At 44.6% G+C, this 13,115-nt stretch overlaps 1 protein-coding gene and 4 non-coding genes across 5 annotated transcripts; 4 read left to right on the top strand and 1 right to left on the bottom strand.

The window, feature by feature from the left end:
* The first annotated feature begins 2,605 nt into the window (after positions 1-2,605).
* Positions 2,606-2,679, top strand: trnai-aau (transfer RNA isoleucine (anticodon AAU)). Its single transcript has one exon. It is a non-coding gene; the product is annotated as a tRNA-Ile (tRNA).
* An 82-nt stretch (positions 2,680-2,761) lies between these two features.
* Positions 2,762-2,834, top strand: trnaf-gaa (transfer RNA phenylalanine (anticodon GAA)). Its single transcript has one exon. It is a non-coding gene; the product is annotated as a tRNA-Phe (tRNA).
* A 463-nt stretch (positions 2,835-3,297) lies between these two features.
* trnai-aau (transfer RNA isoleucine (anticodon AAU)) lies at positions 3,298-3,371 on the top strand. Its single transcript has one exon. It is a non-coding gene; the product is annotated as a tRNA-Ile (tRNA).
* An 82-nt stretch (positions 3,372-3,453) lies between these two features.
* Positions 3,454-3,526, top strand: trnaf-gaa (transfer RNA phenylalanine (anticodon GAA)). Its single transcript has one exon. It is a non-coding gene; the product is annotated as a tRNA-Phe (tRNA).
* A 2,708-nt stretch (positions 3,527-6,234) lies between these two features.
* Positions 6,235-8,344, bottom strand: LOC129846620 (uncharacterized). Its single transcript, XM_055914572.1, has 3 exons — positions 7,295-8,344; positions 7,075-7,150; positions 6,235-6,944 (listed from the first exon to the last, which is right to left on the bottom strand). Exons 1-3 carry the CDS (start codon positions 8,048-8,050, stop codon positions 6,838-6,840), a joined length of 939 nt encoding a protein of 312 aa, XP_055770547.1. The 5' UTR covers positions 8,051-8,344; the 3' UTR covers positions 6,235-6,837.
* Positions 8,345-13,115: the final 4,771 nt, after the last annotated feature.

Below are 13,115 nucleotides of genomic sequence, written 5' to 3'. Positions count from 1 at the left end.
TGCATCCTAAAAATGGCGGTTTGTAGCAAGCGGCCGGTTAGCTCAGTTGCTTGGAGCATGGTGCTAATAACGCCAAGGTCGTGGGATCGATCCCCGTACTGGCCATGAGGTACATTTTGAGTGTCAAAATCAGGAGTCACTTGCATGTGTATGGTCAAGTGTGCCACATAATTAATATTAGTGATGTGCTGAAATAGCTCAGTTGGGAGAGCGTTAGACTGAAGATCCAAAGGTCCCTGGTTCGATCCCGGGTTTCGGCATTAGTTCTCGTTCTATCTTTATCCTCTGCTTTGCCTACAAGGAAACTTCGCACAGCTTTTTTTGTGGGCATCAATTGTGTGTGCCTACAGCTCCTCGGAAAGTTAGTCGTGTCATTCTTTTACATCTGACATTGTGACATCAGTGTTACATGAAAGTTGCTTTTCATTGTTACATGACAGTTGGTTGTTGTTAGACAAAGCTGCATGAAGTGTGAACTGGAACGTTCTTGGATCCACAACAAAATGTGTTATTTTTGAGAATGTTGGCAATGATCCCACTACCTCTCGCATGCTAAGCAAGCACTCTACCATTTGAGCTAATTCCCCATCCTTGTTGATTTGCCACAAGGAGCAACCAAGAGGGTCTAGTCTTGTCAGGCTATACTGTTGGTGTACTTGTTAGTTCTTGCGCCAGCACTGGCCGAGGCTCTGTGCATCCTAAAAATGGCGGTTTGTAGCAAGCGGCCGGTTAGCTCAGTTGCTTGGAGCATGGTGCTAATAACGCCAAGGTCGTGGGATCGATCCCCGTACTGGCCATGAGGTACATTTTGAGTGTCAAAATCAGGAGTCACTTGCATGTGTATGGTCAAGTGTGCCACATAATTAATATTAGTGATGTGCTGAAATAGCTCAGTTGGGAGAGCGTTAGACTGAAGATCCAAAGGTCCCTGGTTCGATCCCGGGTTTCGGCATTAGTTCTCGTTCTATCTTTATCCTCTGCTTTGCCTACAAGGAAACTTCGCACAGCTTTTTTTGTGGGCATCAATTGTGTGTGCCTACAGCTCCTCGGAAAGTTAGTCGTGTCATTCTTTTACATCTGACATTGTGACATCAGTGTTACATGAAAGTTGCTTTTCATTGTTACATGACAGTTGGTTGTTGTTAGACAAAGCTGCATGAAGTGTGAACTGGAACGTTCTTGGATCCACAACAAAATGTGTTATTTTTGAGAATGTTGGCAATGATCCCACTACCTCTCGCATGCTAAGCAAGCACTCTACCATTTGAGCTAATTCCCCATCCTTGTTGATTTGCCACAAGGAGCAACCAAGAGGGTCTAGTCTTGTCAGGCTATACTGTTGGTGTACTTGTTAGTTCTTGCGCCAGCACTGGCCGAGGCTCTGTGCATCCTAAAAATGTTGGTTCGTAGCAAGCGGCCGGTTAGCTCAGTTGGTTAGAGCGTGGTGCTAATAACGCCAAGTTGGTGGGTTCGATCCCCGTACTGGCCATGAGGTACATTTTGAGTGTCAAAATCAGGAGTCACTTGCATGTGTATGGTCAAGTGTGCCACATAATTAATATTAGTGACGTGCTGAAATAGCTCAGTTGGGAGAGCGTTAGACTGAAGATCCAAAGGTCCCTGGTTCGATCCCGGTTTTCAGCATTAGTTGTCGTTCTATCTTTATCCTCTGCTTTGCCTACAAGGAAACTTCGCACAGCTTTTTTTGTGGGCATCAATTGTGTGTGCCTACAGCTCCTCGGAAAGTTAGTCGTGTCATTCTTTTACGTCCGACATTGTGACATCAGTGTTACATGAAAGTTGCTTTTCATTGTTACATGACAGTTGGTTGTTGTTAGACAAAGCTGCATGAAGTGTGAACTGGAACGTTCTTGGATCCACAACAAAATGTGTTATTTTGGAGAATGTGGGCATCGATCCCACTACCTCTCGCATGCTAAGCAAGCACTCTACCATTTGAGCTAATTCCCCATCCTTGTTAATTTGCCACAAGCAGCAACCAAGAGGGTCTAGTCTTGTCAGGCTATACTGTTGGTGTACTTGTTAGTTCTTGCGCCAGCACTGGCCGAGGCTCTGTGCATCCTAAAAATGTCGCTTCGTAGCAAGCGGCCGGTTAGCTCAGTTGGTTAGAGCGTGGTGCTAATAACGCCAGTTCTATCTTTATCCTCTGCTTTGGCTTCAAGGAAACTTCCCACAGCTTTGTTTGTGGTCATCAATTGTGTGTGCCTACTGCTCCTCTGAAAGTTAGTGAGGTCATTCTTTTTCATCCGACATTGTGACATCAGTGTTACATGAAAGTTGCTTGTCGTTGTTACATGACAGTAGGTTGTTGTTAGACAAAGCTGCATGAAGTGTGAACTGGAAGGTTCTTGGATCCACAACATAATGTGTTATTTTTGAGAATGTGGGCAATGATCCCACTACCTCTCGCATGCTAAGCAAGCACTCTACCATTTGAGCTAATTCCCCATCCTTGTTGATTTGCCACAAGGAGCAACCAAGAGGGTCTAGTCTTGTCAGGCTATACTGTTGGTGTACTTGTTAGTTCTTGCGCCAGCACTGGCCGAGGCTCTGTGCATCCTAAAAATGTCGGTTCGTAGCAAGCGGCCGGTTAGCTCAGTTGGTTAGAGCGTGGTGCTAATAACGCCAAGTTCGTGGGTTCGATCCCCGTACTGGCCATGAGGTACATTTTGAGTGTCAAAATCAGGAGTCACTTGCATGTGTATGGTCAAGTGTGCCACATAATTAATATTAGTGACGTGCTGAAATAGCTCAGTTGGGAGAGCGTTAGACTGAAGATCTAAAGGTCCCTGGTTCGATCCCGGGTTTCGGCATTAGTTGTCCTTCTATCTTTATCCTCTGCTTTGCCTACAAGGAAACTTCGCACAGTTTTTTTTGTGGGCATCAATTGTGTGTGCCTACAGCTCCTCGGAAAGTTAGTCGTGTCATTCTTTTACATCCGACATTGTGACATCAGTGTTACATGAAAGTTGCTTTTCATTGTTACATGACAGTTGGTTGTTGTTAGACAAAGCTGCATGAAGTGTGAACTGGAACGTTCTTGGATCCACAACAAAATTTGTTATTTTGGAGAATGTGGGCATCGATCCCACTACCTCTCGCATGCTAAGCAAGCACTCTACCATTTGAGCTAATTCCCCATCCTTGTTAATTTGCCACAAGCTGCAAACAAGAGGGTCTAGTCTTGTCAAGTTATACTATTGGTGTACTTGTTAGTTCTTGCGCCAGCACTGGCCGAGGCTCTGTGCATCCTAAAAATGTCGCTTCGTAGCAAGCGGCCGGTTAGCTCAGTTGGTTAGAGCGTGGTGCTAATAACGCCAAGGTCGTGGGTTCGATCCCCGTGCTGGCCATGAGGTACATTTTGAGTGTCAAAATCATGAGTCACTTGCATGTGAATGGTCAAGTGTGCCACATAACTAATATTAGTGACGTGCCGAAATAGCTCATTTGGGAGAGCGTTAGACTGAAGATCTAAAGGTCCCTGGTTCGATCCCGGGTTTCGGCATTAGTTGTCGTTCAATCTTTAACCTCTGCTTTGCCTACAAGGAAACTTCGCACAGCTTTTTTTGTGGGCATCAATTGTGTGTGCCTACAGCTCCTCCAGAATGTCAAAAGGAGCCATGCAACACAGCCATGCAATTTCCATAGGCCTTACTGAAGAGCTCAGTGACGTTCAACGTGGCATCGTTATAGATTGCCACCTTTCTAGCAAGTCAGTTTGTAAAATTTCAGCCCTGCTAGAGCTGCCCTAGTCAACTGTAAGTGATGTTATTGTGAAGTGGAAATGTCCAAGAGCAACAACGGCTCAACCGCAAAGTGGTAGGCCACACAATCTCACAGAACGGAACCGCCGAGTGCTGAAGAGTGTAACGCGTAAATATTGTCTGTCCTCGGTTGCAACACTCACTACCGCATTCCAAACTGCGTCTGGGAGCAACGTCAGGACAAGAACTGTTTGTCGGGAGCCTCATGAAATGGGTTTCCATGGCCGAGCAGCCGCACACAAGCCTTAAATCCCCATGCACAATGCCAAGCGTTGGCTAGAGTGGTGTAAAGCTCGCCGCAGTGGAAACACTTTGTCTGGAGTGATGAATCAAGCCTCACCATCTGGAACGACAGACGATTCGGGGTTAGGCGAATGCCAGGAGAATGCTACCTGTTCCAATGCATACTACTGCAAAGTTTGTTAGAGGAGGAATAATGGTCTGGGGCTGTTTTCCATGGTTCGCGCTAGGCCACTTAGTTCCAGTGAAAGGAAATCTTAACACTACAGCATACAATGCCATTCTAGACGATTCTGTGCTTTTAACTTTGTGGCAACAGTGTGGGGAAAGCCCTGTCCTGTTTCAGCATGACAATTCCCCCCATGCACAAAGCGAGGTCCATACAGAAATGGTTTGTCGAGATCGGTGTGGAAGAACTTGACTCACCTGAACAGAGCCCTGACCTCAACCCCATCGAACACCTTTGGGATGAATTGGAACGCCGACAGCGAGCCAGGCCTAATCGCCCAACATCCGTGCCCGACCTCACAATGCTTTTGTGGCTGAACATAAGCAAGTCCCCGCAGCAATGTTACCATATCTAGTGTTATAGCAGCAAAGGGGGAACCAAGTCCATATTAATGCCCATGATTTTGGAATGAGATGTTCGACAAGCAGGTGTCCATACTTTTGGTAGTGTAGTTTAGCCGGCTATCTAAACTAGTAATAATTGTGTCCAAATGTCGTGCCCAGGGGCCCTGACCTCCAGAGGGCACCCATTTATTTTGTTAGTCATTCACACTCAGATATCTTATTAACATGGCATAGGTCATTACAAAATGTGTCGAATTGCAGGAATTTGCTTTAAATCTGCAAACATTTCTATCCACCCCATGGCAAAATGGGTAAAATTGAAGGAAATAAACTGTAAAACTGAACCTTTTTTCCAGTCAACTTGACACAACTGTGGGAAGCATTGGAATCAACATGGGCCAATATCCCTATGGGACGCTTTTGACACCTTGTAGAGTCCATGCCTCGACAAGGGTGTTCTGAGGGCAAAAGGGGTGCAATGGAATATTAGGAAGGTGTTCCTAATGTTTTGTACACTCAGTGTACAGCCAAACCAACAAGAAACTCTCTGAATTTGATATAAAACCATCTGTGTTTGTCATAGAACGATGGGACGAGTTTCTGTGGATGGACTCCTTCACGTGGTTGATTGCCCTTGTATATCTATCTATCTGAATGGTTGGTGGACCATTCTTGATACACACGGGACACTGTTGAGCGTCAAAAACCCAGTAGCGTTGCATATCTTGACAAACTAAAATCGGTGTGCCTGCACCTACTAACATACCCCGTTCAAAGGCACTTTGTCTTGCCTATTCACCCTCTGAATGGCACACATACACAATCCATGTCTCAATAGTCTCAAGGCTTAAAAATCCTTCACTAACCTGTCTCTTCCTCTACACTGACATCAATAAGGGATCATAGCTTTCACCTGGATTCACCTGGTCCATCTATGTCATGGGAAGAGCACTCATGTTTTGTACACTCACTGCTTTAATACTGCTAATTAATTTGGCAGACAGCAATGTTGTATTTCACACTAGAAACTCTGAATTCAATATACTGTATATGATTAATCAAGCCCTTCTCTGCCAAGGCAGAGTTAGAGGAAAATGTAAGTACGCATTTCACCTGTTCTACTCAGCGCATGTGATAAATACATTGATTCGATTTTCTGATAGAATATATTTGTCTCCATCTTGAGGCCTTTTCTACCTCTTTCAGGGTCGTGCCAATTAAATAAATATGTGAATGTCATGCAACTTCAGACCTTCTAACACCAATATAGCTTTTGTTGAGCAAGCAAATATTGCCATCAAGTTGACATACATCAATTCACTTTGATTCATTTACATTATTTATACTATAATATAAAGCTCCATAATGAATATCTTAATACTGCACTATGGATACCATTATATACGCTTATAGAAGTCATAAAATGACTAAGCCTAGTTCATATCCTTCGTGTGCAACACAAGAACGCTTCACAAAATGCTGATCCTGCGTTCTTGTGTAGAGTGTTTTTTGTGTAGCTGCTTGTAGTTATTTCTTGTGTACGTATGTAGGGTATCAACTACGCTTTAGTCCCATGTCATGAAATGAATACCTAAATTAAAATGAAAAATTATGAAAGATACAATATTAATCAAAATCTGCAATACAAATGGTTTATTAAAACATCCATTAAAAAGTATGTAAGTGATTGAAAAATAAAATACATAGTTCCTCAAATCCCAAAAAGTTTAACACCACTTTCCTAATCGTAAGAGTAGAAGCTGCTGTCGGCCTACCCTCCTTGTAATTCTTTAATTTAGGCTAAATATCTACATCAAATGTAGAGGCTGCAATGGACGTGGACCAATGATTACAATAGGGAGATGGCATCAGATGTACAGCACATCTAAATTGGTTGGGCTTCTTAGCTTATCTTCCTGATCACAGGAGAAGCTGTAGATGTCTGAATGACATTTAGAAGCTCACATTCCTAGTTACAGGAGTGGGAGCTAATAAGGGATCAAAAGACCCAGATGGAATTTTGGTGTTGAGTAGCCTATAGTGGATCTTCCTTAAGGAGTATAAACTAATGGTAAGCTAGTCCACTGACAGCCTGGTTCAAATAGAGCAGCATTAGGGGACTCAAAATGAAAACAGAAATGAACAACAAAAATAAAAATGTTGTATTGAGGCCAGTTGTGGTGTTCTCCTCAGATGTAGCCTGGCAAAAGCAACTGACATGGGCTGCACGTCATCCAGGCTATCCATCAGAGGACCCAGAGGACTTGCAGGTGACCAAGCGTTTCCAGGCCTTCTGGACTCCCCAGAAGAAGCCCCGGATGCCTTTCCTCATCTTGGATAATTTAACTGGCAAGAAGATGAAAATATGTAAGAATTTCAGATGGACAATTGTCTGATAAAACAATAATTTATTACTTCTTTATACTTCTTTATATATAATTGTCCCATAAGAACATTTCCCCGCAGGAACACTCACTCATAGGTGGAGAATCCACAGCAATGTACATCTCTGGCTGGTCTGTAGTGTCTGTAAGGACAATGCTCATCTTGGACTGTGATCAGAATTCAAAGATGCACAATTAAACATAAATTTCACTTCCTTTACATATTCCTATAATGATACAACTATATTTACTGGTGCCGATATCAAAAAGCACAACCAATGACCAATCAAGAGTAATCTGAGCTTGTCTTACCTTTCTGCCGGTGGCATAATGCACCCCCTCAGATTCCGCATCCTCCACATCATCCCTGCATGAGTCTTCAAGGTCTGAGGTCTCGTGGTCATATGGGTTGGGCACTGAGGGTTTCAAGATGGCCAGTAGCTTGTGGGAAACAATGTCAGAGACAATGGAAAGCATCTCCTGATCCTCAAATAAATCGTCAATTTTCAAGGAGCGTTTCAAAGGCTTGACCTTCCCAAGGTCAGTGTAGATGGCATCTGCCAGCTTCGATGTCATCTTAGAATTGAAACTTTTTTGCTGGCTTCCCATTTCCTCAATCAGATATTTGGCCACCTCATCATCGAACAATCGGATCAGCTCAGTCACCAGATCACTGATCTGGATGCGCTGATGTTTGTTGGTCCTTTTTGGCATACGGCATATCTTCTTGACAAGCTTCATCAGGACTTCTTCTAATATAAGCTCCCTAATGAAGCTGCTGGAACCGGATGTCACTTGATCCACAGTGGACCACTCCGGCTGTTCAATCTCAGTCTTGATGCTGCTCTGCTCAGCTTTCTTATTCAAAGATTGACGGGTTGTCATTTCATTAAACAAGGCTGTCAATTCTTTCAAGTTGAGTGTAGATTCCAGATTTTTGGTGCCTTGAAGTTTGGATGGTGCATCCATAATTCCGTTCGTGACAAGACAGACAATGTCCTTGTGCAGCTTGGGTGCCTTGTGGCACAGTATCTTCTGTAAGGCTTCCTCTGTGCCATAGCGTTGCATCAACTTTCTATGCACAGACAGCACCAACTGAAAGATGCCTGTTGCCTTCAGGCAGACATTTGCTTCCCTCCACCTGTTAGTCACCCTCACCCACAGAGCACTGGACAGCTTGTTGGTCACATCCTCAACTAGGGTCCAGCTGGCCCGCTAGCAAGCACCTCGCCTAAATAGGTGTGCGTTTATTTTTCTTCTAGATGATTGGACTAGTGCCCAGATATCACTAATGCTACATGAGTAACAGAGAGGGCAGTACAGACTTACTTTTGTTTAGTATTAATTGAGGACCCAGGTGAGGAGGGACACGATCTGTTGGCCGTCAGGTCCTCTACAGCCAGTTCCTGCACTCTCACGGACACCATGTTGTGGTAGAGTTTGAAGAAGAAGCACTGCTCACTGTGGCCTCCATGGCGCGCTGCAGCACTATCAACAGTTGCTTGTCCAGGTCATCCGACAGGCCCTGCACCTTGCCAAAGTAGTTTTGAATGAGGTTCATGTTGTTCGTGTCTATTGCTGCCCATACGGTACTGATTATACAAGAGGTCATTCCATGAGCACTCCAGATTCATCAGCTTGTGGTGGCCCTCCAGCAGCTTGGCTTGCTCTATCATTAATGGAGTGTCTCAGGCATTGCATAGGGAGGAGAAATATTAATACACAATACAAATATTAATTTTACTGCCCACAGCACGAAACCCAATGACCCACGAGCCATCCTGAATCGTGTGCTAGCGTTTTTCAACTGATTCCCAGTTTTAATCAATTGCCATACCACTTCCATCACCACTAAACCTTCTAGTGCCCAGTTTGCATATTTAAATCCTTCTATGGTAGGGCAAAGGGACTCCGTTTGATTAGTGGTGGCATTAACTCTAGGGTAGGCTCCAATTTCCCCTATTAGCCCCGAAGCCGCGGCTAAACTTTGGCCCAGGAGGATCAACTCATGTTTCCCAAGTATGGTACACATTTGCTGTATTACCACGATGGGTACCATTGTCAACATTACTTTCCTTGCCTTACTTAACCCAAATCTAATCAGGGCACATGTTATTGTCAGTATCATGACTAGGCCTGTAACGATTCCATGGCCATGTCTGTTCTTGTAGGCCAATCTACTTCATATTATTATTTGTAAAATTTCACAAAGACAATTATTTACCCTCAGGCCGATGACCGAATCTTGGTTTTCATTAGTCTCGCCTTCAAATCTCGAGTAGTTTGACGCCATTCTCTTGAATTTGGATCGAGCTAGTCTTCTTAACTCTGTAGGGGTCTTCTAGCAGAGAGTTCTAGTTTTCTTAGTTGTCAAGTCTCAGCTGTTCAGTCACAATGTTTTTTTATCAACCAAAGGTCTCTATGTTTTTCGTCTAATCCCTCCTTCTAATGATGTCTCACTTTAAGCCAGACCCCGTACCGGTTTGTGGTTTTCCGGTTGTTCTGTTTATACTGCATGTTCGTCTCGGTTTCTCAGTAATCTCGGTTGCTGTCGTACCAATATGGTTTCCTGACTGACAGTGTCATTTTTTAGTGATGATACAGGCGGGTGTTTATGGACCCGTTCATACACCATACTCCAAATCACTAAGCCTTTTAACAGTTTCCCCATTATTTTTATCAGGGTTCTCATTACCCATAAGATGCACTTTAATAGCTTAAGGGCTGCCCAGGCTATCCCTTTCCAGAATTTTTACAGTACTTTATCTACTGGTAGTCCCATTTTCTTGGCCCACCCTATTGCTAACATCAGAGCCAGAAATATTAGGATGGCTATGGCTATTCATAGACCCATCCAAAATTTAGCTTTAACTGTATACCACCACTTAGTCGCCTTTTTTTAATCTCTATTCCTATTACTTCTGTAACCGCTGTAACTGGGTTAACTACTACTTTATTCTACATGGTCTCTAGACCTGTGGTAAAACTTCCCCATCCTGCCCCATACCAGTCTCCACTAGCATGGTCCGACTTGAGGTTCTCATCTAAATACCAGTAGGTATTATCTCCAACTTCTTTCTCTTCCAAGATGTTACAGTAGTTATTTTGGCTAGCCTCAAAGAGTAATTTTAGCATCCTTGTAGTCAAATTACAACGTCTTTGTCTAGATGAGTTACTTGGTATTCTACTGCAGTCCCAGTCTGATGTCCTATTCATCAACCAAGACCCTTCGTAACACCACTGATGCTATTTATCCCCTCCTGTTAGGAGGTGGATGTAGTCAGCACAAGGAGCGTAGAGGGTCGTAGTCTCAGTATGTCTCGTTCAGAAATCAGAAGTCAAAATATACACTTGTTCTAGAGTATGAAAGTCAGATATGACCTTTTAGGTTGATGGTAGTTTGAAGTATCACGAGTTCAGTGATAAGTCAAGTAGCACTACCATGCCTTCTCTTGGGAAGGCATGCTTCTTATATACTCTCTTCGGGACCCAGTCAACCCTCGCTGCTATCTGCACACATTTACATTTATTCGACGCACATTTCACTGCTTCCTTCCAGTTTCAGTTCTTTCAGTAGCTGCAGCCACTCTGCGTCTCGAGGATCTGGTGTTGCACTTCCTTCTCCTTGTTTGGGCACAATGTCTGTTAGTTCCTCATACCATGGCCTTACTGCCCACGGAGGAGGGGGTGTAGATTGAGACTCTGGGGGAGAATCTTACATCAGGTCCTTTTTTAGTGCTTCCGTCACAGTCTTAAAGCATGTTTAGAGATGGACCTCATCAAGCTAGTTTTATCAGTGACAGCACCAGTAAAGACAGACAATGTACTGGAGGAGTTTGCTGATGTTTTTACAGGAATAGGATTATTCCCAGGAGAATGTACCATTCACCTTGACCCAGACGCAACCCCTGTGGTCTACCCACCGAGAAAGATTCCCCTTGCTCTCCGTGCCCGTCTGAAGAAAGAGTTGGAGAGCATGGAGCAATCTGACATAGTCACCAAGGTTACAGAACCGACTGACTGGGTAAACACCTTAGTGATGGTGGAGAAACCACGCACAGGCAAGCTCAGAGTATGTCTCGACCCAAGAGACTTGAACAAGGCTATCAAACGCCCCCATTATCCTTTACCGACGCTAGATGGCATCACACACAAGCTAGCGGGAGCACACTACTTCAGTGTCATGGACACTAGATCAGACTACTGGGCTATCAAGCTCACAGAAGAGTCCTCTAAGCTCACAACATTCAACACACCATTTGGACGCTACAGGTTCCATCGCCTGCCTTTTGGGATTATCTCAGCCCAAGACGAGTTTCAGCGAAAGATTGACGAAGTGTACAAAGGCCTCGACGGAGTTGTGGGAATTGTGGACGACATCCTTGTCTATGGTCGAACCAAAGAGGAGCACGACCGAAACCTCCATGCGATGCTGCAAAGGTCCCGCGAGAGAGGAGTCCGGCTCAACCCCGAGAAGAGCACAGTCGGTGCTACAGAGGTCAGCTACTTCGGACTTCTTACAGGCGAACCGGGGACACCATGCGTAATGCTGGTGCCATGTAAGCCGGCCCGAGGAGACGCACTGAAGACCAGACGCGTTGAGCCGGCTTCATGGCACCTGGCTCAATACTCAATCTAGCCCTGCCAGGGCGGGGAGGTGGAATAACCCGCACCGGGCTATGCACACGTACAGGAGACACCGTGCGCTCTACCGCATAACACGGTGTCTGCCCGTACTCTCGCTCTCCACGGTAAGATCGGGAAGTTGGCGCAGGTCTCCTACCTGCCTTCCCCACACTACCCTTTACCCCCCCAAAAAAAATTTGGGCTTGACTAACAGGCTTCCTACCGTGTCGTCGTGCTGCCTCCATTCGCCGGTATCCCTCCTCACACTGCACCAGAGAATCCCAGGCGGGCTCCGGCACTCTCCTTGGGTCGATCGCCCATTTGTCGATCTTCTCCCAGGTTGTATAGCCCAGATCCTTCTCCTGCTTCCGTGCTGCCTCCTCATACCGCCGCCTCTCGGCTTTAGCTGCCTCCAGCTCTTCACGAGGGTGGCGATATTCTCCAGGTTGTGCCCATGGACCTTTACCGTCCAATATTTCCTCCCATGTCCATGAATCCTGCGATCGCTGCTGCTGCTTTTTCCCACGCCGCTTGGTCCTTGGTTGGTGGGTGATTCTGTAACGGTTGCTTTCCTCCTCTTCGTCTGAATACATGAAGATTTATTAAAGCAAAGACGAACACGAAAAACAGTTGGAAAATTACAAAACAAAAAACGACGTAGATAGACCTGAACATATGAACTTACATAAACACGAAGAACGCACAAACAGGTACAGACTAGCACAAACGATACAGTCCCGTGTGGTAACAAACACTGACACGGAAGACAATCACCCACAAACAAACAGTGAGAACAGCCTACCTAAATATGGTTCTCAATCAGAGGAAACGTCAAACACCTGCCCCTAATTGAGAACCATATCAGGCAACACATTTAACCCAACATAGAAACACATAACATAGACTACCCACCCAGCTCACGTCCTGACCAACTAAACAAAGTTAAACAAAGGAAAATAAGGTCAGGAACGTGACAATATGATTCATCAAGCCCGTCTCTGCCAAGGCAGAGTTAGAGTAAGATGTACGCATTTCACCTGTTCTACTCAACGCATGTGATAAATACATTGATTCGATTTTCTGATAGAATATATTTGTTGCCATCTTGAGGCCTTTTCTACCTCTTTCAGGGCCGTGCCAATTAAATAAATACATGAATGTCATGCAACTTCAGACCTTCTAACACCAATATAGCTTTTGTTGAGCAAGCAAATATCGCCATCAAGTTGACATACATCAATTCACTTTTATTAATTTACATTATTTATACTATAATACACTGCTCAAAAAAATAAAGGGAACACTTAAACAACACAATGTAACTCCAAGTCAATCACACTTCTGTGAAATCAAACTGTCCACTTAGGAAGCAACACTGATTGACAATAAATTTCACATGCTGTTGTGCAAATGGAAAAGACAAAAGGTGGAAATTATAGGCAATTAGCAAGACACCCCCAATAAAGGAGTGGTTCTGCAGGTGGTGACCAGACCACTTCTCATTTCC

This window comes from Salvelinus fontinalis, unplaced genomic scaffold, assembly GCF_029448725.1.
Source record: "Salvelinus fontinalis isolate EN_2023a unplaced genomic scaffold, ASM2944872v1 scaffold_0605, whole genome shotgun sequence".
Taxonomy (NCBI): Eukaryota; Metazoa; Chordata; class Actinopteri; order Salmoniformes; family Salmonidae; genus Salvelinus; species Salvelinus fontinalis.
The sequence above is the reverse complement of the archived record's forward strand: the minus strand, read 5'-3'. Positions and strand labels throughout refer to the sequence as shown.